This window comes from Chenopodium album, chromosome 20 (assembly GCF_948465745.1).
Source record: "Chenopodium album chromosome 20, dcCheAlbu1.1, whole genome shotgun sequence".
Lineage (NCBI taxonomy): Eukaryota > Viridiplantae > Streptophyta > Magnoliopsida > Caryophyllales > Amaranthaceae > Chenopodium > Chenopodium album.
The window spans coordinates 13,712,031-13,736,603 of NC_137853.1; the positions used below are offsets into that span (position 1 = coordinate 13,712,031).

The 24,573-nt window shown below is 36.2% G+C and overlaps 1 protein-coding gene and 1 long non-coding RNA gene across 3 annotated transcripts; one reads left to right on the plus strand and one right to left on the minus strand.

Annotated features, from left to right (window-relative positions):
* Positions 1-408: 408 nt before the first annotated feature.
* LOC145598181 (uncharacterized) lies at positions 409-16,774 on the plus strand. Its single transcript, XM_081654498.1, has 11 exons — positions 409-516; positions 958-1,041; positions 1,144-1,298; positions 6,006-6,287; positions 6,894-7,023; positions 8,566-8,673; positions 9,245-9,347; positions 9,431-9,556; positions 12,493-12,686; positions 13,610-13,716; positions 16,372-16,774. The coding sequence occupies exons 2-11, from the start codon at positions 989-991 to the stop codon at positions 16,380-16,382; spliced, it is 1,269 nt and encodes a 422-aa protein (XP_081510624.1). The 5' UTR covers positions 409-516; positions 958-988; the 3' UTR covers positions 16,383-16,774.
* Positions 13,940-15,443, minus strand: LOC145599462 (uncharacterized). Of its 2 annotated transcripts, XR_014103761.1 has the most exons (4): positions 15,152-15,443; positions 14,561-14,796; positions 14,223-14,384; positions 13,940-14,130 (listed from the first exon to the last, which is right to left on the minus strand). It is a non-coding gene; the product is annotated as an uncharacterized LOC145599462 (long non-coding RNA). The 2 variants fall into 2 exon arrangements; XR_014103760.1 differs by having other exon boundaries at positions 14,561-15,443.
* Positions 16,775-24,573: the final 7,799 nt, after the last annotated feature.

The window sequence follows — 24,573 nt, forward strand, 5'->3', positions numbered from 1 at the left end:
ACCTTTTATATATGTGATTACTCCATCTAATTATAAAGTTCGCAAAATTTTATTGTAGACATGAATTTTCTTTTGTTTATATTATTTTAATTTTTATAGTTTGGTTTATGTTAAAGATTTTAAATATATTAACTGATATGTCTTTGAAGTTTACACAATTATAAATTCTTTTATTATATCCGTGCATCTCACAGGAGTTAATCTAGTATTATAGATATTTGAATCCGTATCCGATTTTTCGGATCGGATATCCGAACCGAAATGAAAATTTGGATCAGATATCCTAAAATTCAAATCGGGTATGAATCGAATTTTTGGAGTATTGAATTGTTTTGTACAGGCCTAATTCCTTTGTTCTTTTACCAGTGACCACAACCGCAACATCAAAAAAAGAAGATCCTCAAAATATAAAAACATAATAATAATAAAAAAAAAGCCCTCCTTGTCTCTTTCCTCCATTGAAGCGGCTACACTCTGAATCCTCCGTTGCAGCAGCTTTCTCTCCTCCATTGAAGCGTAAGATGCTTTTTTTTTTTTTTTTTTTTTCATCAAATATCAGTTTCCTAATCTAGTATTAATCGTTAATTTAATTCTATTTAGAATTCGAATTGATTATTGAACAATTGATTATAGTTTAATAACTGAAATGCTAATTTTTTTGCTATTCATATATTCAACCAAGAAGATTTTGATTGATAGTTGAATTAAAATTAATTGCTAATGCGTTGAAAAACCCTTGAATGTTAGGATGGAACTATGAAAACCCTTGCAAAACCCTGGCTTAGGCACTTGCCTAAGTTAGTGGAAGATTTTGCTTATTGTGATCATCGTTATTTGGTTGTGTACTTTGTATTACTGATTCTAACATATGAACAACGATTAAACGAGTCGTGTTTTTTTAATTGTTAAAGATTAGTGAAATGGATAGTGCTTAATGTGTGACATCCATGGTTTCAGGTCTAACATTTTGGGATAGATAGAACTAATAATGCCTGACGTACAAGCTCTAGTCAATGACTTTGTTAACAAACTCAGAAAACGGTGAGGTGACTATGCTAAGTTACGCGATTTGTTTACATTCTATAGAAAATTTTAGCTTTTTTTTTTTACAAAGAATGTATTTTGTTGTTGTTTGTGTTTTAGTAAAATTGAGGGGTCACAAGCAACAGCAAAGCACACTGCGGAGTTTCTTCGCTCAGTTATATCCCAGCAGAGAATTCCCTATACGAACCAAGCTGGAGCTCTCATTGATGCTGTAAAGGCTGTTGGAGAGCAGCTAATTGCTGCCAATCCTGTGGGTAGGCCTCTATTATGTGTTAATTTTAAATCGAAATGACAACCTTGTTTGCCATCAAGCTACAAGTGATGCCATTTTGATGATTTAGCTGAGGTTGGATTTTACACAACTTCAATCAATCAATCAATCAATCAAAGCCTTAATCCCAAAAGTGGGGTCGGCTAACATGAACCAAATTTGATTATTCCGTGTAGTCATCAACATAAATCTTTCTCCTCCATCCCTTACGATCCAAAACTTCATCCTCACGTAAATCCATGCACTTCATATCCTTCCTCACTCCTTCCAACCAAGTCATCTTTGGTCTCCCTCTTCCTCGTTTAATCCCTCCATGGTCCCACTCTTCCACTCTTCGCACCGGTGCACCCTCGGGTCTCCGTCTTACATGTCCAAACCAACGCAGACGATTTTCCCTTAATTTATCTACAATGCCCGCCACACCTACTTTCTTGCGAATAACCTCATTTCTGATTCTATCTCTTAAAGTGTTTCCACACATCCACCTTAACATGCGCATTTCCGTAACCTCCATCTTTTTAATATGCTCTTTCTTAGAAGCCCAACATTCTGTACCATAGAGCAACACTGGTCTTATGGCAGTCCTGTAGAATTTTCCCTTCAACTTTAAGGGAATGCTGCGGTCGCATAACACTCCCGTGGCCGCTCTCCATTTAAGCCACCCTGACTTAATCCTGTGGGTCACGTCTTGATCAATGTCACCATTCTTCTGGATGATCGACCCTAGGTACTTAAAACATTCACTCATGGTCAAATCCTTTCCATCCAAACTCACCACTTCATTGCTTGTCCCCCTCTGAGTGCCAAAACGACATACCAAATATTCAGTCTTACTCCGACTTAGCTTAAACCCTCTAGATTCCAACCTTTGCCTCCATTGCTCCAACTTGACATTAACCCCATCCTTAGTCTCATCCACCAAAACGATATCATCTGCGAACAGCATACACCATGGAACCTCATCTTGAATTGGTCTAGTTAATTCATCTAGAACCGTTGCAAAAAGAAAAGGGCTTAATGCAGACCCTTGATGCAATCCGATTGTAATAGGGAAATCTTTTGTCAACCCTCCGCATGTCCTCACATTTGTTGACACATCCCGATACATATCCTTAACTAGGTCTACATACCTTCGTGGGATACCTTTCTTCAACATTGCCCACCAAAGTATCTCTCTTGGCACCTTGTCATATGCCTTCTCTAAATCAATAAAGACCATATGAAGATCTTTCTTCTTTACCCTATAAAACTCCATCATTTGTCTTATCAAATGGATTGCCTCCATAGTAGATCTCCCAGGCATAAAACCAAATTGGTTATCTGAAATGCTTGTGCATGCCCTCAACCTTTGTTCAATCACCCTTTCCCACAACTTCATAGTATGGCTCATAAGCTTAATTCCTCGATAGTTAGAACAATCTTGAGCGTCTCCTTTGTTTTTATAAACCGGGACCAAGGTGCTCTTCCTCCAATCTTGTGGGATCCTTGTAGCCGTCCATATCTTGTTGAAAAGGTTTGTTAACCAATCAATACCAATCTTACCCAAACACCTCCACACCTCTATCGGTACCCCATCAGGGCCAACCGCCTTCTTAGGTTTCATCTTCCTCAGTGCAATCTCCACCTCTACTCTCCTAATCCTTCGCACATACTCCATGTTGATTTCTTCATCACTCATAGAGGTATCTCCTATCACAACTCCATTACTTCCATTAAATAATTCATCGAAGTACCCCTTCCACCTGTCCTTGATGCCCTCCTCTTGCACTAGGACCATTTGGTTCTTATCTTTGACACACTTCACCATGCCAATATCCTTCCTTGCCTCTTGTCTTCTCTTTGCCATCTTATAAATGATCCTTTCTCCCTCCTTGGAATCAAGCTTTTCATAAACCTCCTGATATGCCTTTTCTTTTGCTTGGCGAACAGCTGCCTTTGCCTTACTCTTAGCCTCCTTATACGCTGCAAAGGTTTCATCACTCCTACATTTTCCTAAGGCTTGATAGCATTCCCTTTTTTGCTTAATTACTGCTTTCACCTCTTCATTCCACCACGAAGTATCTCTCTGTACCGAAGTTCTTCCCCTTACTTCCCCTAAGACCTCTTTGGCCACTCTTAGGAAACAGTTCTTCATTCGTAACCAAGTCTTGTCCGGATCCACCTCTCCATCCCAATCCGCTTCTTCAATTACCTTTTCTGTAAAAACCTTAGCTTTTGCATCCCTTAGGGTCCACCATCTTATCCTTGGTTCTTCTTGTCTAACTTTTTTCTTCGCCTTCTCTTTCAGACGAATAGTCATTACCAATAGCCGGTGTTGGGTGACCACACTCTCCCCTGGGATAACCTTACAGTTTATGCAACTTTGTCTATCTATGCTCCTTGTGAGCAGGAAGTCTATTTGAGTTGCATTTGCTCCATTCCGAAAAGTTATCAAGTGTGAATCCCTCTTCTTAAACCAAGTATTAGCCAAAATTAAATCATATGATTGGGCAAAATCCATAATAGCTTCACCACCGGCGTCCCTCTGCCCATACCCAAAGCCTCCATGGACACTCTCATAGCCATCTCGGCTCGCCCCAACGTGCCCATTTAGATCCCCTCCAATATATAACTTCTCCGAGTGGTGGACACCCTGCACCACCTCGTCTAGGTCCTCCCAAAATTGTCGTTTCTCTTCTGCATCTAAACCCACTTGGGGAGCATAAGCACTGATAACATTCACAATCTCCTTGCCACATAGCAACTTCAGCCTTATCAACCTATCGTTCTTCCGATAGACCTCGATCACCTCTTTTGCCAACCTCTCATCGAGAACCACACCAACTCCGTTCCTAGCTCCACCATTCCTTGTTCTGTGGCTCGTTTCTTGCCCAACATACCATACCTTATACCCCAAAACCAAGCCTCGAGCTCCTTCTCCTGTCCATCTTGTCTCTTGGAGGCACATGATGTTCACGCGTCGTCTTTTCATTACTTCTACCAATTCTGCTGATTTTCCCATAAGAGACCCCACATTCCAAGAACCAATCCGCAAACTAAATTCTTTTCTCCCACGCTCCCTCTTGATCCCAACTCCAAGCCCTTGATTATTTGACACCACAATTGGGCAATATGGCGCGTCGCTTCTGGGCGACGACCTAGCAACCCTTACATACTTATCACTGCACCCGGGTCTGGGAAGTGCAGCGCGTCGCTCAGTAGGGAACGCCCCAATGGCACGCCCTTGCTCATTTGACACCACACTCGGGCAATGTGGCGCGTCGCTTCTGGGCGACGACCTAGCAACCCTTGCATACTTATCACTACACCCGGGTCTAGGAAGTGCAGCGCGTCGCTGAGTAGGGAACGCCCCCACGAAAATATCTGTTTGGCTCATGTCATGGGATGTGACGAAGTTTTATACTGGCTGTCACTGACCTACCGTAACCCTCCTCCTTTATCCAGGCTTGGGACTGGCAGCGGGATTTTACACAACTTGTTGAAAAAAAAATGAAAGAAAGAAAAATCACTAAACCATTTCTTTTTGGTAACAAGAAATGTAATGGAGGGAAATGAATTTGGAAATCTTTGAGGAATTGTGCACTGTGGTGAAATTAGGGTCTAGAGCTGTTCGTGCTTCATATTTTTAAAAATTTGTCAATACCCCAGAAAATCATATTGCTTCTTGTTCATAGCAGTCATCCTTGATGAAATGCTATTTTGCAGTCGTGGAATCTTTCTTTTAGTTTACAATACTATTTTGAACCATCTCCTTGACAATGATGAGAAATAATAACTATTTTTAAGGATCAGAATATTTATTTAAGAGATGTTGATAAAAGGATAGATGAAACTATAATGCAATAATGTTGAAGAATTTAATTATTTTAGAAATTAGAAAGTGTCATTTTCTCTACATGAAGCAAGGAATAATTAATGGCCATCATTAACGTACTTTATTGGATTTCTTAGTGATATACTGGCACCTCACATCTGAAAATTCTAAAGAGTTATATGATTATTATACATTTCTAAAGTCGAGTTCGTTTTTGTTGGATAGGCTATCATTTGGATCATCTATGCTATGTCTTCCAGTACTTTGTTGCTTTGAGAGTACTCTATAGTATTTTAGAATTTAGATTCTTGAAAGCTTTTAGGCACATTTATTCACAAAGTTTCTAGAGTCTATTCATAAATTGGGAGGCAAAGGCAACCACATAAGAGCTCACTTCTTACTTGAAGATATTAAAGAAATCTATTAGAAATCCCCAGCATTAGAGTTCCTGCTTATATTTCATGCCACTGAATCAGAATAAGTTATCAATGGTTCATTCATTTTTTTTTTGTTCTGTTGTACTTTGTTAAAACTTAAAATTGTGAACTGTATTAATGCAATTCATATACAAGACAAGTTTCTTGTTAAAATGCAAAGAACCTCTTGTTTTTGTACAAAATAACAAGGTAAGATCTTAAAAGAGTTTTTTTAAGTTAGGTACTTGAGTTTGTCTCTTGTCCTCCAACACCTTTGTAAGAATGTGTTATTTATTTTTTTTTTTTAATATAATTTTCTTAAAAAAATTATTATTGTCTGACTGAATAGAACAAACAGCTGGGAGACTCACTCGTCTTCTTGTATTTCAGTGTATGGAGGTGATGCCTTTAATGTACGTTGTCGGAGCTTTTAGTGACTTCCATCTGATTTGAACTGCAGAGCTTGCTGTTGGTAATATTGTCAGGAGGGTGCTACATATTATTAGAGAAGAGGATTTATCTCTTACTACCGCTGCTATTGGTGACCTAAATATATCAGTTGGAAGTGATGATGATGAAGATGACAGAGATGATCATCCTGTTCTGTCAGCAGCCGCAGTAGCTGCTGCAGCAAGGAGCACCTTGCGCCCACCATCACTACATACTCTTCTTGAAGATGTACCCAATGCTTCTGCTGCTCCCCTTTCTTCATCCGGGGGTGATTCTGAAGGAAAAAGCAAGTGTAAGTTGTGCACTTGACATGAACCTTACTGTAGCTCATTGTTTTCTGTATGTAAAAATGAGTGTTTTTTCACTGCTATATAATGGATTTTTCAATCCCTATCAGCACTTTTAGATACACTTGTCTAAAGTGTTATTTGTATTTTGTAAGCCCTTTTGCTGGGCTTCACAGTCCACCTTATTTTGTCCAGCCTCCATGTACCTGCCGTCCATTAACTTCATTAAATTTGCTCTCTGCCTTGTTGTCTTTTAAGTCGTACGTCATAATTTGCACTCTTTGCCCTTTGGCTGTCAACATTATCTTTGTATAACAGCTTATTCAATTGTTTGAGGGCCACCAATGTGTGATTGTCTGCTCATTGCACATTTTGAATAAGAGATATTATTATATGTTTTCTTTACTCTAATTAGAGTTGAATAAATAAAATAACTCAGAATTTTAGGTTACTGGGTTTACCAATAGAAGCTGATACAGTACCCTGATAAGGAGAATGATTGTCCTTGAAAGGGCTTGAATGAAGATAGGAAGAAGGGTGCTATATTAAGATTATCTGGAGCTTACCATTTTTCCTTTTTCTACTGATTGATATGTGATTGCATTCTGCAGCTGCCGATAAGAGTTCAAGGATTCGAAAACTTAAGCATGATGTCATTGAATCTGTTAATGAGCTCATTCAGGATATAGACACTTGCCATGAGCAGATTGCTGAGCAAGCAGTTGAGCACATTCATCAAAAGTATGTTCTTGTTTTTACTTCTATAACATGGTAATTTGTTGCCTATTTTGGACAGTTCCTTATGATGATTCATGTTAGCCGACCCCAAATCATTTTGGGACTAAGGCTTTGTTGTTGCTGTTGATATTGTTGTATTGGCATAACAAATGTGAAATTATTATTGAACAGTTTTGCTGCCATAGGAAGGTGTTGATTTTCCTTTTGATCTTTATCCAGTTTAATGCCTTTCTACTTATAGTATATGCTTTAACCTTATCTAAATGGTGGATACAAGTGAGTGTTCTTTCTTAGTTTCATGAGCTCTGCTACTGCCTATCAATATTTGCAGAAATTAAGAGTTTAGAGAGAGAAAATTATAAATCAATTTGGGATATGATTTTTGTTATCTCCACAGGACTCTCACAAACTATTTTCACAATGCCTCATTCCATGCTTCTCTTCTGCTATTTATTTCATCATACTACTTGGCTTGTTCACTACTTTACTGCCATAACAAAAAAATTACATAACAATCTTGTGATGCCTGTCTCTTCTTTCTCTTGTAAGTCGTAAACCATTTCTTCTAATCATTTTTAGTTGTCCTCTTCTGACTTCTTTACCCTTCATCTTCCTCTGAGAGGAACTCACTACCTCCCTGACTATTTTCACGCTCAACAGGAATAAGGTCACAAGCAAGAAACACACAAACAGGAATTTAGATTAAAGGTTGATGATTGATTGATTGAAAATAAAGGTAGCTTGAGCCTACCACTCTCCAAAGTATCTTCAGGATACTACTCTCTTTTACACTTATCTAATCTCATGACCTTTCCTAAGACAAAAGATTCTTATATATACAACTTATGGCTATACTGCCACTTAATTATATTTGTCTCTTCTACTGCTTTTTCATTACTCTGCTCCACTACTTGGTGTTGGTGTTGCCCTCTCCCCTCTATTCAGAGTTTGCAGACAGTTCTTACCCACTTTTGTCCTCATATGAAGGAGGTGCCTGATTGTTGTTGTTGTTGGCTGCCTTCCCCTTTCTCTGATAGTACAACCTGATTGGTGGCTTAGGCTTAAGTAATGGGCTGCTATATGGATCCATTACATCCTCATTGCTTTGGTGTGGGACCTTCTTGTGTTGGTTCCTAGCAGGTTCATTTCTAGAAGGGTATATGATCTTTTACCTGCTTAATTGACTAGTTAATCAACTAAGATCAAGTACCTGTTCACAATCTGTCTGGCATATGGAATTTAGTTTGGTTGCACTGCTTCGTTTGCCTAATTCCCACCTTTTTTGAATTCATTTTTTCTGGCCTCATGATCTTGAGGATGTAGTGATTGATGCCCTTGTACATTAAGTCATGAACAAGGAAAAAAAATGCTTTTTTTGTTGAAATGATTTGAAATATTCTGTTTGCTAAGATTTATTCTAAGCTTTCTTGAATGAGGCTGTCACTATACATGCAACTATGTGTATGTAGGCGTGTGTGTCTTTGTGTGATATTTTCCTTTTAACAAGGCTTGTTCTATCTGCTCATTAAACCATGACTATTGCAGTGAGGTAATTTTGACTTTAGGACGGTCAAGAACTGTGATGGAATTTCTCTGTGCTGCAAAGGAAAAGAAACGGTCATTCAAGGTCTTTGTTGCGGAAGGTGCTCCAAGGTACAAAGTTGCATTTTGTTAAGTGCAAAGTCGGTAAATATACGATCTTCGCATAACATTTGTCTAGGATCTTCTTTAGAAGATGAGAGCTGAAGTAAAAATGATGCACCTATTCAACCTATATTTTGAATCTTCTATCTGAGATAATCAATGAAAGTTTGCTTACATTAGGCCTTCTTTTCTATATTATCCTCCATCATAGTTGCTTCTGATTTTGTAAAAATGTGAGTTGCTATCACTACATCTTCTTTCACTCTCTCAAGTGAGTGAGATAGAATAATAGTTTTCCTCTACAAGTATGCATGTTAGAGCTTTAGAGGATTATCTAATAAGTTTGGAACTCAATAAAATAGAGAGGAAAACAATATGTAGTAAAAAGGTACTGCTGACTGCTGACTGCTGACTGCTGACTGCTGAAGATTTGAAATTGCACGGTTGTATTCATCTTTTGTTGTTTCTTTACTTTCGTATTGGAAAGTAGCAAATGTCTGAATGTATCTAAACCGACATTATATGTAGTATATGTTTTCATTAATTTTTTGTTGATATGTTGCTGTCACATTGGAACCAGGTACCAAGGGCATGTTCTTGCCAAAGAATTGGTGGCTAGAGGTTTGCAGACCACTGTGATTACTGACTCTGCTGTTTTTGCCATGATATCAAGAGTAAACATGGTACGCTTGTCCACTTCTGTTTGTGTGTCAATTTCTTATCCATTGAATTGAGTCATATTCATGTATTTAAATACTGTTTGAAGGTCATAGTTGGAGCTCATGCTGTTATGGCTAATGGTGGACTGATAGCCCCTGTTGGCTTGAATATGGTTGCTCTTGCTGCTCAAAGACATGCTGTTCCTTTTGTTGTTGTTGCAGGCAGTCACAAGGTGATGGCTCCTGGCTTTTCCCCTTCTTTTAATGCTTGGTTTTTTAGAAAGAATCTTCATTCCACAGTAGGCCTATCCGCCTATGTGCCTTAATTTGCTTTTCCACTGAGCAATAAAATGCAAAAATGTTTTATTCGGGTTACAAAATGTAAGATTACCTCATGTTTTTTCAAAATCTTCTTGTTTTTGTTCGAGTCATTCAACAGCCTCATCATTATGGTGAATACCTTGTTAACGTTACCTCAATGAATTTGATCACTAGCATGCGGAGAAGACCTGCTATCAATATGCTTAGTAATTATCTTACGGTATCTTGGTTAAATGTCTGCTCATTAAAATGGGGAAAGTTTCTTATGCATTTTATGATATAGGGAGCTGGAATTTGAACTGGAGTAGTTCAATAATCTGGGTTTGATAGATACTCCCTCCGTGTTTTTTTAAGTGTTACATTTCCCATTTCCGGCCGTGTTTTATTAAGTGTTACACTTCCTTTTTTGGCAAAAAGCTACAATACAATATTATCTCTCTCTCCTCCAATGGTCCTTATCCAAACCCACTGCTACTTTTTTTAAGATATCTTTCCTCTCACATTCATTACTTTTCAATAAACTATTAACCCCACTATCTTTCTTTTACAATTTTTTTAATACTCCAACTACCCCACTCACCTCTTATTTTATTAAAGTCAATTAAAGTGCCTAAAACTATGTGCCGGTCAAACTGTAACACTTAAAAAAACACAGAGGGAGTACGATTTCTTTAATGGCCTGTATATGTGAATTCCATTATTTTATTTTTGGTCAAAATATGACAGTCTTCACAAAATTGCATACTATTTGTTTTATTTACCGGCCAACTATAGGATACTTCTTGATGGGGCTAAAATGCTGAATGGCGCTAGTATGAGTTTGATCTTGAATATCTTTGTAGATCACCATAAGGCTGCGGCAGAGAATGAGCATTTCATGGAAAAAGCTGACCTGTACCTGAGTGTTCAATTTTGAAGATGACTACCATTGTGTTTACCTGTGGATTTGTGGAAAGAAGGCTTTATGCCTTTATCATATGAAGACCTTAAAGAAAATTGAAGTTATTTTTCATGATTAATTCTGCTTGCTTATACTCCCTCTGTCCCTTTATTATTGCCCCATCCCAATTTTCTACTTTATTAAGACTTGGTAGAAGGAAAGAGGATAGGTGGGGACCAGCTACTTAAATTAACAAATTAGAGGAGAGAGAATGGGTCTAATAAAAAATAAACCCACCATCCCAAATTCCCAATTGCTCTCTGCCTCTCTAGTCTCTACCTCAGTACCTCCTAACCACCGGGTGAATAGCACCTTCAGCACCACCATATCTTCTCTCTCCTCGGTCAACCACTATAAACCACCAACAGCCTACTGACCCACCACCGCTATTGTTTATGCCATTCACCATTCAACCTTGGTAATTATCGTATCATATGAATTAATGGTGGGATAAATTGGATCTTGAAAGAAATCAAAATAAAGAGGGAGTATTTTCTCATATCTTGGAAAAAAAAAAAAGAATTCCCAAATAAGGAACCTTCCTCTAATTTTCTGTTAAGGGGTGTGGGTTTGGATGAGAGAGAAAGTTGGTGCTTCAATTTTGGGGTACTACTACAATGGAGTGTTGCTTTTTCCAAAGAGCCTCATTTTCTAATTCTCAATTCTCACCTCAAAATTTCAAGAAATTAACTTTTATTGAAAGGAGGCAGCAAGATTAGGAGGACGAAGGAGAGAGAAAATGTGTTGGTGGTGGTGCTGGTTAAGAGAGACGAGAGAGGTAATACGCCGGTGGTGATGGCTAAGTGAAGAAAGAGGGAAAAAAAAGTGGCCGTGACGGAGGTGGGAGATAAGATGTGGCAGCAGACCTGGTGGCCGTTAGGGAAGAGAAAGGAAAGTGGTGGTTGTGGGATTTCCACGGTGGCTGTGAGGTAGGAGAGAGAATCAAGGTTATGATATTAACAAGTATTAAATTGATATTTAGGGGTTGGTTATAATAATTAAATATGTTTATAACTTCCTTTAATGGTGGGGACCATAGCCCAAAATAGAATGGGGCAAACAATAAGGGACATCCCAAAATGGCAAATGGGGCAATAAAAAAGGGACAGAGAGAGTACATGAGAACAAGGTTTGCAGTAATAAGCTTTAACTTTAAAGATGCTAGGTACACTTTTAAATATGAATTACATGACTAAATGCTAATAATGTTATTGCTGTAAAATATCTATATCTAATACTTCCTCCGTTTTTATTTTATTGCTTTATTAGGAATTTTAGACTATTCACTTAATCTCCTTTTTTTTTTTTTTTTTTTTTTTTTTTTTTTTGAGGGGAAAAAAAAAAGATTATGTGAATAGTGTAAACGTTCTCTTCACTTAATCTTCTTTGACCATATTAGGAAAAATATGGTCATGTGGGATCTAGTTAAATTCGTCTCAAAATCTTCTTTTCAAATATCAGATTTTTATAATTTTTACAAATGTACAACTGAAGATATTAATAGCTAAAGTAATGCATTAGCAAGCGTGAAATTTCTCATGGTGCAATAAAAAAAGAACGGAGGAAGTATCTAAGTATAATACTACCTCCTTTTTATATTTGTTGCAACTTTGCAATATTTTATATCTCACAAATAATACCTCAAAGTTGCAACTCCTCAAAGTTGCAACTAATATGAAACGGAGGTAGTATATGACTTGGTAACACGTAAGCTACTTTGAAGTTGCATCAACATGAAATAGGTTTTTGATATATTCTCCACATGTATGTGTTTAGCTGCAGATTAGTTGGTTGGTAGTAGCTGAGATTATTGTATATTATCTTTGAGCTTCCTGTATTTCTTATGATTTTTTAATGCAATCTATATAGCTTACAAGTTAATTGTGCTCAACGTCTGACCTATGGCAGTTATGTCCCTTGTATCCTCACAACCCCGAAGTCTTACTCAATGAGCTGAAGTCCCCATCTGATCTACTAGATTTTGGAGAATTTTCTGATTGTATGGATTTTGGAAGTGGCAGTGGCAAACCGCTGCTTCATATTGTTAACCCAACATTCGATTATGTGCCACCGAAGCTCGTTAGCCTCTTTATCACTGACACGTAAGCTGCTCTTTTTATATTTTATTTTGGAAATAGATTATTGTAATCCCACGTTTATTTCGTCTTCTGATAATGGTCCTACTTTTTTTCATTACCTGGGAATACTCCCAACAATATTAACATCAATGCCTTAATCCCAATGATGGAGTTGGCTAAATGGACAAAGAATTCATCTCTGGTAGTTTTGGACCAAGAATTCATCTCTGGTAGTTGTCAATCAAGATCCTCTCCTTCCATGCCTTTCAATTATTATATGCTCTTGTAAGCCTATTTCTTTATATCTAACTTCATTACCCCCATACAAGCCTTCTACTAAAGATTTCATGATCCCAACTCTATTTTTCTTACTGGTGCATCTTTGATCGTCATATTACTTTCCCAAACCAACACTAATGGATCCATTAGAACCAAAAACCAAATCATCTCTGAAGACAATGAAGATTGCTAGCATATCCGCTCTCTATGTCTTTTCCTGCACCTGAAATCTTGATAAGCATGGGACTTTTTTTTTACCTTTATTTATTAAAAAATATGGCATTTTAAGAGAAGGGGGTTAATATATGCTTCCACCAAACTCATGTTATTTTAAAGGCCAACTTGGAAGAGAGGTAATTGGTTATTTAGTTTGTTCAACTGTCATGATTAAAATACTGGATTCAACACATGGTTTGGAAGAATTTATTGGTGAATCATCCTGGGAACTTGCCTGACTTCAATAATCCTTGGTTTACAGGTGTAACACAGAAAATTTTCCTTTGTGTAATTGAATAGAGCATCTCTCGAGGTTTTAAATATATTGGTGTCAATGGGTTGTGCTTTTTTTTTTTTTTTTTTTTGAGTTTTGTTCAGTAGCTACATAATCTGTTTAAAAGTTTTTTTTTTGGTACCTTGCTCATAGACACATCAATTTTTCTTTGTCGCAGCGGAGGGCATAATCCATCATATATGTACCGGCTGATTGCAGATTATTATTCTGCTGATGATTTGGTTCTACAACAAAAGTCGACTGCTAATTCCAAATCTCTATCTGGTACGCTGAGTAAGATTGGTCTTATATCTGTTATGGCTGTAGAGTTTGTTATGCATGTGTATGTAAATTTGATTTTTATTGTAAAAAATAATATAATTAAACTGCTCGAAGTCTCAAACCAAATTATAAGTACATCAAGAGGACAACGTGTCCTCGGAAAGAGACTGAAAATCAGAACTATAAGTTAGCCCAATTCCTTTGTAAGTCCAATGGAGTAATTTGGGAAGCCCCAGACTGCCTTAGCCTATTAAGAAAGTAATACAGTTACCTTATCCCTCAATATATCGCATGAAACAGCAACACCATTAAAAATATAACCATTTTGCTCTGACCACTCACATCACAGAATTGCTATATTCGCATTTTGCCAAAGCAACTTCTTCTCCTTTCCTGCACCGCAGCCTGAAAAACAAACTGCAAAAGGTCTGACCCAAGATTCTTCATAACGGGATATCTAGGGGAACAACTTAAAGAATTTTTTTAAAAAAAAGGTTTACTTGAAGTACCACAGTAGAATGTTCTGTGACTTCTGTCCATACTCTTGACTTCTTCACACCTTTATATAAATACCAAAAGGTCATACATAGAAATGAGCTTCTCTGTCTTTTAGTCATGGGATGGTCTCATCAACTGTAAATCCCAGGCATTGCCACTTTTGAAAGTGGACACTGGAGTATTATGGAGAAAAGATAGGTTAAATCGGTGAGGACAATGTCCACAGAGAGGCTCCTTGCCTCTCCAAACATCTTCTCAAAACTAGATTCTCTTCCTCACCAGTGGCTTCAGTAGAGTAGAAATTGCAAAATAGATTCCTATAGACATTAGTGAGTCACAAGAACAATACCTTGGGGGACCACCCATTTTACACTGCTTTTGATGATAACGTACTGGATGATGTCCACTAGGGCGGATTCACAACGTTCAAGAGTAAACCTCCACCACCATTTTCCGGTTCCCACTATAGCAGCTATTTTTGTTGAAATCACTCTTCCATGCCCCAAATTTCTCTTTAATTTTGGACGACATACTAATCCCCAACTTCCAATATAATCTTTCTGAGCCTCCCCTATATAATAAACCCTGCAACAACTGTCAATATTATGTGCAATATCAACTGAAGTTTGAAAACAGAGATATAGTAGATTGGTATACTAGAAAACAAAGATTGGATACCAAGGGAAAAATATTCCTATTTTCCACGCATCTAATATTTTTTAATGTTGGAAATAAAGAGTTATTTGCTATTTGTAAATAATTTAGTAAGGTAGCCCAAGATCTGGGCCCTTGATCTAAGTATGCATGAGTAGCTGCTTTTGGAATCTTGAAATCCGACTTTAAATGAATGAATGATCAATTTCATATGGTTATGTCTCTATGAAGCTCTCAATTGTCCCTGTTTACGAAAGAAATAAATTTGTTAAAACCATCTTTCTACCTAAATTTTCTGATGATTTTCTCCATCTTCCGCTTCTCATTTATCAGCATCCTCCTTCCATGCTACAATCAGCCGTTATCGATGCTCTCCTCTCTCCCTTTTATTTCTCCTCCCACTGTTGCCAATTTGCCATTATGCCCCATTACCAAATACCAATTTCTACCTTGCTTGTCCATGTGTAGTTGTGGACCTTTCTTCACTAATCATCATTGTCTTCTTTCTAAATCTTTTGTATTATTTTATTAATATTTTCCCAAAGCTACAATGCCACAGCCTAGCTGGCCAGCCTCATCTAGCAGCCATTAGTCGACTGACCAAACACCCCCCCCCCCTTTTTCCCCCACACCACCAGCTAACACCCTTTCTTGCAATCAATCATTCCCTCCTCTGCCCCAATAGCCCCCTCCACAACACACAACCACTGCATTCCCTACCTCAATTGTGTGCCTCGTGCCATGGCCTACCACCAACTGCCCAGCCACCACTCCAATCTCAGTTATCCGGAATCCGAAATGCTACTGCCTTTCCCGTTTCCTCACATAAATTCTCTAGTTATCCAGAATCATCAACGCTACTGTTTTTTCCGTTTCCTCACATTAAATCTCTAGCTCCTCACGGGCTGCCTCATCTCGCCCTCATCCCAAGCCAAGCCTTTCCCTTTAGCCTTTGCCACACACGAACTCTACAACCATTGGCGCCCATTGCTCTTTGATTTGCCATTATTCACTGGGTTACCCCTTGTCATTGGCACCCGTTAGGGCCATTACAACTACCATTTCATCCTCTTCCCTTCATATTAGGCGGTCTGGAGGAAGAGATATATCTACTGGTGGCATGGGGAAGGGGTGGTGGCTACTGTTGGTGGCACAGGTAAGGCTACTCAGCTAGTAAAGCTGAGGTTTCAGATGTGACAGGGTGTTGGAGAGTAGAGGAGATGAATAAGGGACGTAAATGAAATTTGGGATTAAAAAAAAAAAAAAAACTTGCTTTCTATTTTCTTTTTAAACACTTACTGATCATTGTTACAGAAAATTCATTCTAAGCTCTTGGAAATTACTACTAGTAAATAAAAGCACAAGGTTTTTTTGGTGCAATGCAAAAATATTTCGTTCACTAAATGTAAAGTGCAAAAGTAGAGTATAACCAATATTACCACAGTTTCTCGAAATGTTTTCTAAAGGTGCCATTCTTTGCTCTGACATTCTTTGGGTTAAATGCAGGTCTTGTATGACTTTATGACCTTGAAAGACTGGCTGTGAATTGCAGCGAGAGATTTGTAGGTCGAACAGGTGGAAGTGGTTGGTGGTTGATGCCTATCATTTTCAGATGTGAGACCAAAGTTTTGCTAATACACCTTGGTAGCCCCAGCACTCCCAATCGGAAATAATGAGAAACCGTACGGGGAGACTAATTGATGGCTATTTTTGCTCATGTGGGTGAATATAAACAGCTAGATCCTTAATTCTGTTATTGTAGATGTAAAAGTAAAAATCTCAACACCGTTGCTGTTTATTGGTATTTTAATTGCACATGGTAAGAGTAAAATAGTAAATGAGGTTTTAAACCTATGATGCTTTGGTACAGAGAATTTATACAATCATTATAATTTAAGAACAAAGAAAATTACCTCAACACGTTCTGCCACCCATTTTATTTAGCTTTCACCTAATATTAGGGCATGTTTCACTTTAGCTTAATTTCAGTTTAGTTTAGTTCAGCTTCATTTAGTTTAGTTCAGTTCAGTTCAGTTCCTAATTTCCTTCTTTTATAAAATATTCATTTTAGCTCTATGCAGTTATGTTCAGCTCCAATCAGTTCAGCTCAGTTCATCAAATGTGAACATCCCCTTAATTAAAAAGCAAAGGAACTACTAACAGGTCTAAGCTAATACCTCATATAATGTATCTAACAGAATTTCATTCAGGAATTTTCAACACTTTTAACATGTTATTTTATCACTTATCAAACCGTTTCAAATTACATTTGACAATTGGGATAAGTGCAAAATCCGTAACTCATAATATTACATGTTAATAAATTCATTTGGGATGTTGCCCAAGCCAATAATTAATTGTCCTATATTTTGTAATAAAGTCAAGGATTTTTTCTTTTAAATTTTTAAGGAAAGAGTTACTAAAATTGAAAATTAGTCCCTTAATTTGATTGGTTCTCTCAATAGAAATGATGTAGTCACCTTATTGTTATATTTTTTTTTTTTTATTTTATTTTTTTTTGTGGTGGATGTTCGTAACATATTTCAACCAAGAGAGTTAAATTATTTTTGTGTGTTAAGCCCAACCCAATGTATAGTATCCCTAATATAAGTCCCCTCACTTTGAAATACCTCGTTCAATGCAAACGTCTCGGAAGGTCTCCTGGTTGCTATGAGAATAGCGATGGAGACTTGTAGTCGATTTGACCTAGTAATAGTGCTTGTGGTAGTGTTGGGATGAAATTGGGGAGGGGGGAGAAAGTGTGGAAGGGCATATATGTCACTTTGGTGTGAAATATGGACAAAAGTGAGTAATATGCGAGCGGGGTTTAGCGACTCACTTATATTATTTTTCTCTCCACTACCAGCCATATCTTACCCTTCAAATTATACACCCTTACTTCTCTATGCTTTTTTATAACAAAATTAGGTATCACCATACTTTACTCTTCTATTCTTCGAATTATAAACCCTTACTTTAGTCCTCACCATACAACATACGCTTTTTAAATAACAAAACGTGTGTGGCCCGGGCGATGTCCCGGGTTGCTAGTTTGTATTTCTTTAATCTGATAATTATGTCCGGCTATTTGTATAGCTAGTATGTGGTCTAGGCGTTGCCTTGTGTTATTTATTTTTATTTTTTTTACTTGATCATGTATTTATTTTTCAATCTTGTGAAAAGTAAATACATTATACAACCTCTAATTTACTTAATAAATGAAAGGAATATTATGTCATAATGCCACGATACAATCCAAAGTATATGCACCACGTAAGCTTGCCACTTCATTTAACAAAATAAATTATGCTTTTAGCTATATTGAACTCGTAACCTCCAACATATAAAGGTTATACATTTATCATCTCAACAAACACGTGAACACGTGGTACATGTACTTAAAATAGTGACGTGACATTATGACTTGACACATATACTTTAAAGAGCGTTACACGGTACCTCTTCTTTAAAAGAAAAAACCTAGCATTGTGATTAATTTAAGAGTATACCCAGCCATCAACCATTGAGGTTGGTTATTAAGAGAGAGAAAGTGGAATAATAATAAAGTAATGAATAAAGAGAAATTTTTGAAGCTTGGTCATGTATTGCTTTTAATAGTGACCCATTATAATGACAAGGCTTCTTGAGATTGTGACACCTATTTCGTTGATCAATGGCTGAGATTGCTCTGAATTTATAATTGTTGTAATCTTTGTAACGACCATAATTTTTGAAATACAATTCTAAAAATATAAAAAAAATACCAACGACTCTATCTTATTTTTCTCTATAAAATGAACTCAATATTGGGGTATTTTGAAACAAATTTTTTTTAGTGAATATTACTCTCTTTATTATCAAATTGTGTAGAGATGGATATTCCAAAATCTAATAGGAAAAAAAAAAAAAAACCCACAAAATCTCAAAACTCATCACAACCCTAAAATAATCCAAATCTTCAACCTTACTATTCTAACATTCCAATTGATCTCAACTCAGATTTAGATACAAATTTTCAACAATTTTTGAATTATGGTTCACAAAATCTCAATTTCTCAATCCAAGTACTTTCACTTCTTTTCCTTTTCAACCACCACAAAATCCTAATTATTCATATTCTCAAAATGTTATTCCATCTTTTGAGAAAGTTCAAATCTCTCAAGGTGATTCAACATTTCCTATGTCACAAGGTGATGATGGTGCTTTCCGAGTTTCAATTGTTCATACACATCGAATGCATCAAATGACGACAATGAACCAGAAGTAGAAGAAGTCAAAGTCAATGAAAGAGGTCATGAAGGAGGCAATCAAGGTGGAAAAACAAAGTTTTGGTCAAAAGCTGAAGAAGTGGTTCTTGTGAAGGCTTGGCTTGAAGTTAGTAAAAAAAAAAAACCTAACACTAACCAAAAGGGGGATATTTTTTGGAGGAAAATTGAGGAAATGTATAATAATGTTAAACTATACAAACAAAGGTGTTTCGAAGAAGGTACTAACAGGGTAACACGAGAAGGTTTGTTGAAAATGAGGGGTTCGGAGCAACTAGAAACCGTTGGAGAAGGATCAATGCTTCATGTTCTAAATTTTGTGGTTCACATGCTCATGCTGAATCAAGAAGGGGAAGTGATCACAATGATGAAGATGTTACGAAGGCAGTGCTGACAAAACAAAGACATCATTGATGTCTAAAACCTTTCAAGACAACTTAGACAAGCATGTTTGGGAAATTATGATATAACATGATGTGTGGCAACCAAGTGAAGATATTATTAAAAAATGCAAGCAAAAACATCTACTCAAGGAAGTGTAATCCCCCATATTTTAAAATAATTTATAAATGAAATTTTATTTTATTTATAATATTTATTTGTATTTTTCCGGAATTTAATTTCAAAAGTTTCAATTATTAATTTGGGTCGAAAATTTTTTTGATACAAATTATTTTACGAACCTTCTATCTATAATTTATGCACATATAAATAAAGCCTAGTCCATTTCTTTTACTTAATTTGTCCATTAATTTTATGAGACCCAATCTTCCTACTTACCCTACAACATTCTCTCCTATAAATACCCCATAAGTCCCTAAAATTTTCCCCACACAAAAGGTTAGTCTTATTTTCTTTCTCCTTTATTTTTATTTTTCTTTTCTTTTTTATTTTTCTTTCTTTTTCCTTTTTCTTTCTTTTTTTTTCTCTCTTTCTTTTTCCTTTCCTACGTGAGTTTCTCCAAACTCACTGCCAACCACTCCTGCCACCAGCCACCTCCGGCGCACCCACTTGTCGCCGCCCCCAGACCGGCGGCGACCACCCAGCTGTGGCCCACTCTTCCTTCCCCTTTGTTTTTTTTACTTTTCGTAATTGATTTAAAATGTTTTGGGTTTGATTTTATTGTTTGAAATTAATTAATTTAGTATCAAAATCATGTTTTTTATGTGTTAAACTAATAATTTTAGATTATATTTGTGTTATAAATTTTCAGATTTTGTAGTTTTAAAACCTAGGTTTTTAATTTATTTAAATTGGGATTTTAGAGTTCTAATGATCAATTAATTTGGGGCTTTTGTCCCTATTCAATTTCTATTAATTAATTAAGCATAAAAAACGTGTTTTTAAGGAAGTTTTAATGAGTTTCAAATCAAGTTATATTACTGGAAATTTATTTAAGTATTAGTTTATGATTGTGGGTTGTTTTCTAGGGAGTGATTATTCCCTAGGAGACTTTTAATTGATTAAAAGTGGCACAAATGATTGTTTATACGAGGTACGTACATATCTACTTCGTTGTAAGTAGTATCATGTTTAGGTACCAAAAGAAAAGAACTTAGTTTCATGTCTAGAGAACACTTGGATGGAAATTGTTTTGTTATACATTGAATTAATTCATGTGCTTATGTTAATGAGACATGTTTTGGTGAATCGATTATGTTTGTATGGAATTATGGATGCAAGCATGTTGAATTATATTGGATTAATTGTTTATATGGAATGTTGGTACAAGCATAAATTTATTGGATTGGTTTGTTAACTACATTTGGATTATTGAAAGATTGAAATTGATTGGTTTAAGTGGAATGAATTTATTAATTATTCCACAAGGTTTATTATTTATTTATTTATTATTCAATCATGACTTGTTAGTATGTTGAGTAAAAGTGGATTAAGCCGAAATGACTAGGTGGGTTGACTTTGTTCAACAATATTGGATAATTTGGAAGTTTAATGAAGTTAAAGGTCAATTTGTGATGTGATCACCATTGTCCTAAATAAGATTAAAAGTGAATTGATGTATGATTGTTATGTATGGTCTACTTGAATGAATCGGCTATTAATTAAAATTGTAATCACCTAAAGTGAAACATGGATGAGCAATAAAACTCTGGAAAGCATGCACTTCTAGACCAAATAGCAGTATATGTATACAATTGACAAGCTAAAGTCATATCACCTAATCAAAGTAATTCCTAAATCCTCTAACTAATGTAGATAGGGAAGTAAAGTCGAATCCATAGGGAAACAAGTCTTTCTATTCCTAATTAATTAAAGCAATCTAAATTATTAAGTAAAAAAATTATCATGGTAAAAGGAATCTAAACTAAGGAAAATAAAAGTAGGGAAGATTAAGAGTAGAGAAAATCAATGAATATAGACCTAGGGCATAGGTTCACCAATAAATAATATTCCAGGTTTAAAACATAATAATCAATCATAAATGCATCAATTAATCAGATCATAAAGAGCTTTCACTACGCATTACAATCACAGAATTAATCTACCGATATTAAATCTCATCTCTCGAATCTCGACTTAACCATTTATAATTTAACCTGCCTATTGAAACTAAGCCTAAATATTAATTCTCATCTTTCGAATCTCGAATCAATATTGTTAAACTCATACATATTAAATCTGCGCAAATCTAATTGCATAGCATTAAATCAATCAATAGGAAATTAATCAAGCATTGACGATCAACAATAATAAATTACCCCTTCATATTATCTATGGATCCCCACAGACCCTAGAAAGAAAACTACTCACACATAATTAAATCTAAACTAATCAAAGCAAATTAAATAAACAAGACATGATGAAATAAAGAAATTAAATTATTGAAAATAATAGAGAAGAAATCGTTACCAAAGTTAATAGAAATAATGAGTTGAATTAAGAACAAAGTTGTAAAGTTGTAGAGAGAGAAAATAAGAGAAAATTTTAATCTAAAAACTAAGTAGAGAGAGAGAGTCTAACAGAAGAGGTAAAAGAGAGAGTAATCGTATCAAAACAACTAAAAACTTATTTATACAAAGCCTCTAAAAATCCTAATTAGAAACTAAGTAAATCGTCGAAAATCATCCTCCGAAACATGCGCCCGGTCGAGCGCCACACCGCCCGATCGGGCCCGCCTTTTTGAACCTCGAAGCTTCTCTCGCGCCCGGTCCGAAGTAATGCTCTGTTCTTCTTCTACCCCGCTCGGTCAGGCGCGCCTCATGGCGAGGGCAACCTGATCGGGCGAGGCTCATGGAAAACTCTTGGACATCGATTGGGCTCCGATTCTTCGGCCCAATCCGGATTTTCTCTTTGGGGCTTTAACAATTGGTCCAAATGCCTCGGTGTCTCATATGTCGAGCCCTTAATCACCGGTTCGATGACTCTAACCGGCCTTGGGCTATAAGAGGTGGTCGTGCTCCTCCAATGCTCATAGTTGCTCTAAATAATCTCGGGAAAATGCTCCAAAAGTGCAATTTCCTACATACAAAACTCAACCAAAACTACAAAAGCACTAGAAAACACAAATTAGTAATAAAAGTGGCTCTAAATTAAAGAGCCAAAAACACTACCAATTATGACCAAGGTACGGGGGTAAATCACTATATAAAATTGACATATCAACAATTAGCATTATTTCTTTAATTTAAACTATTTATTACTATCACTTAATTAACATTCATATGAGATAAATTATGGCTCATAACTTTCAGGCTTTCATTTTGTCACGACTTTGCTGCCATGATTGTGACGAACAAGTGTTTTGCAATTGCCCGAATAGAAAAATAAGTAAAGTACCCCAAATGTAGATCAAATTTGTGATTTTTAAATGAGCTTAAGAGATAGATAATTGATGAATTGTGCTTGAAATTGGTTGAACTATAAAATTAATAGAATTTTGCACTTTCAAAATTGATTATAAATTTTTGTACGTAGGATAATCAATCTTTAATGTAATACCCCATATATTTGGGACCTATCTTCTAATTAAGTAATTATTTATTAATTTCTAAAAAGGGTATTTTAGTAATTTATTTTACTATTTGAATTTCGAAGCCAAGATGATATTTGAATTTTGGCGCCAAAACATATTTTTAAACTCAATTATTATTTTGGATAAAATTAATTATCTGTTAAATATGGAAGAGAAATATAGAGAGATGAGAGAAATACTTTTATGATTAGTATATTATTCCATCTAGTACGGGATATATATACATGTATATTATCTAGGGTTTCATCATCGGATAAGATCAAATACCCAACTCTAGAATGTTCTAGATGGTACATGGGATAGTAGTCATCCACATCTAGATATTTCATAACACTCCCCCTTGTATGACTATATATTAAATGAAACAGTAACTAAAATTTACTATAAAATCCTGTACAAAAGAACAAATTATAATGCACATAAGATGCTGCCTCGTGAAAAACCTTACCAGGAAAAACCATGGTCAAGAAAAAAAGAGTGCTGATAAGTGGTTTATTTGAGGCCGTGTCCCCTCTTTGTTTGTGTTTTTCCATGTTTTGCAGGTTTTATGACTCAATTTGACAAGCATTCAAAGTGTGGAATGTGTTCAAGGCAAGGAAATAGAGAAAGGAGAGCCCGCTCCTGGTGGAGCGGGCGTGCACCTCTCTAGGAGCGGGCGCTCCATCGATTTCAAAATATTCTGCCCAAAACTCCAACCCTGTGAGGAGCAGGCGTGTGCCCTAGCTGGAGTGGGCGCTCCTAGCTACTCCAAGTCATTTTGCCACAACACTAAAGCAGGGAGGAGCGGGCGTGCACCCTCATTGGAGCGGGCGCATCTCCCATCCAGGGGCGGTTCTGGGCTGGAGCAGAGTGGTCGACGGAACAGGGCCCCCAAATTTAGGGGCCCCAAAATTTAGATATATAATTAAGTTGGGTATAATATCATAAGATTGTAATTTAGAGTAGTGGTTAGAGTACTTATGCTTTGTATATGAGATCCGGTTTCAAGCCTTAGGGCCAACTTTTTTGTTTTTTTTTTTGTTTTTGGGAAATAAAGTGTACAGTTGTAAGTCAAATACAATGAACAAAATTTCTAGAATCCTCCGCCCAAAGTCCCAAACCCAAAATTAAACCTTTCCTCTTTCAAATATTTTTCTCCCAAAAAATTTTCAATCTATCATTCTAATTCCCAAAAAAACTCTATATTTCCACAATTAATTTCACACTTAACTATTAAAACATTTGTTTTTAACATTTCTAATTTACTTTTTATTAGTATCTTCAATTATTCAATTAACCTACAAAATTTTCATCTTCCAAAATAATTTTGCCCATATTAGTTCATAATTTCAACGGTTAAATCTTCAATTTTAAGATGAAATTAATTAAATAGGGAATTCTCTTTGGCGAACTCCAAGTTTTTACTTTTCTAAGTGGTAAACGTTCTTAAATTTTATTATCAATGGTAAA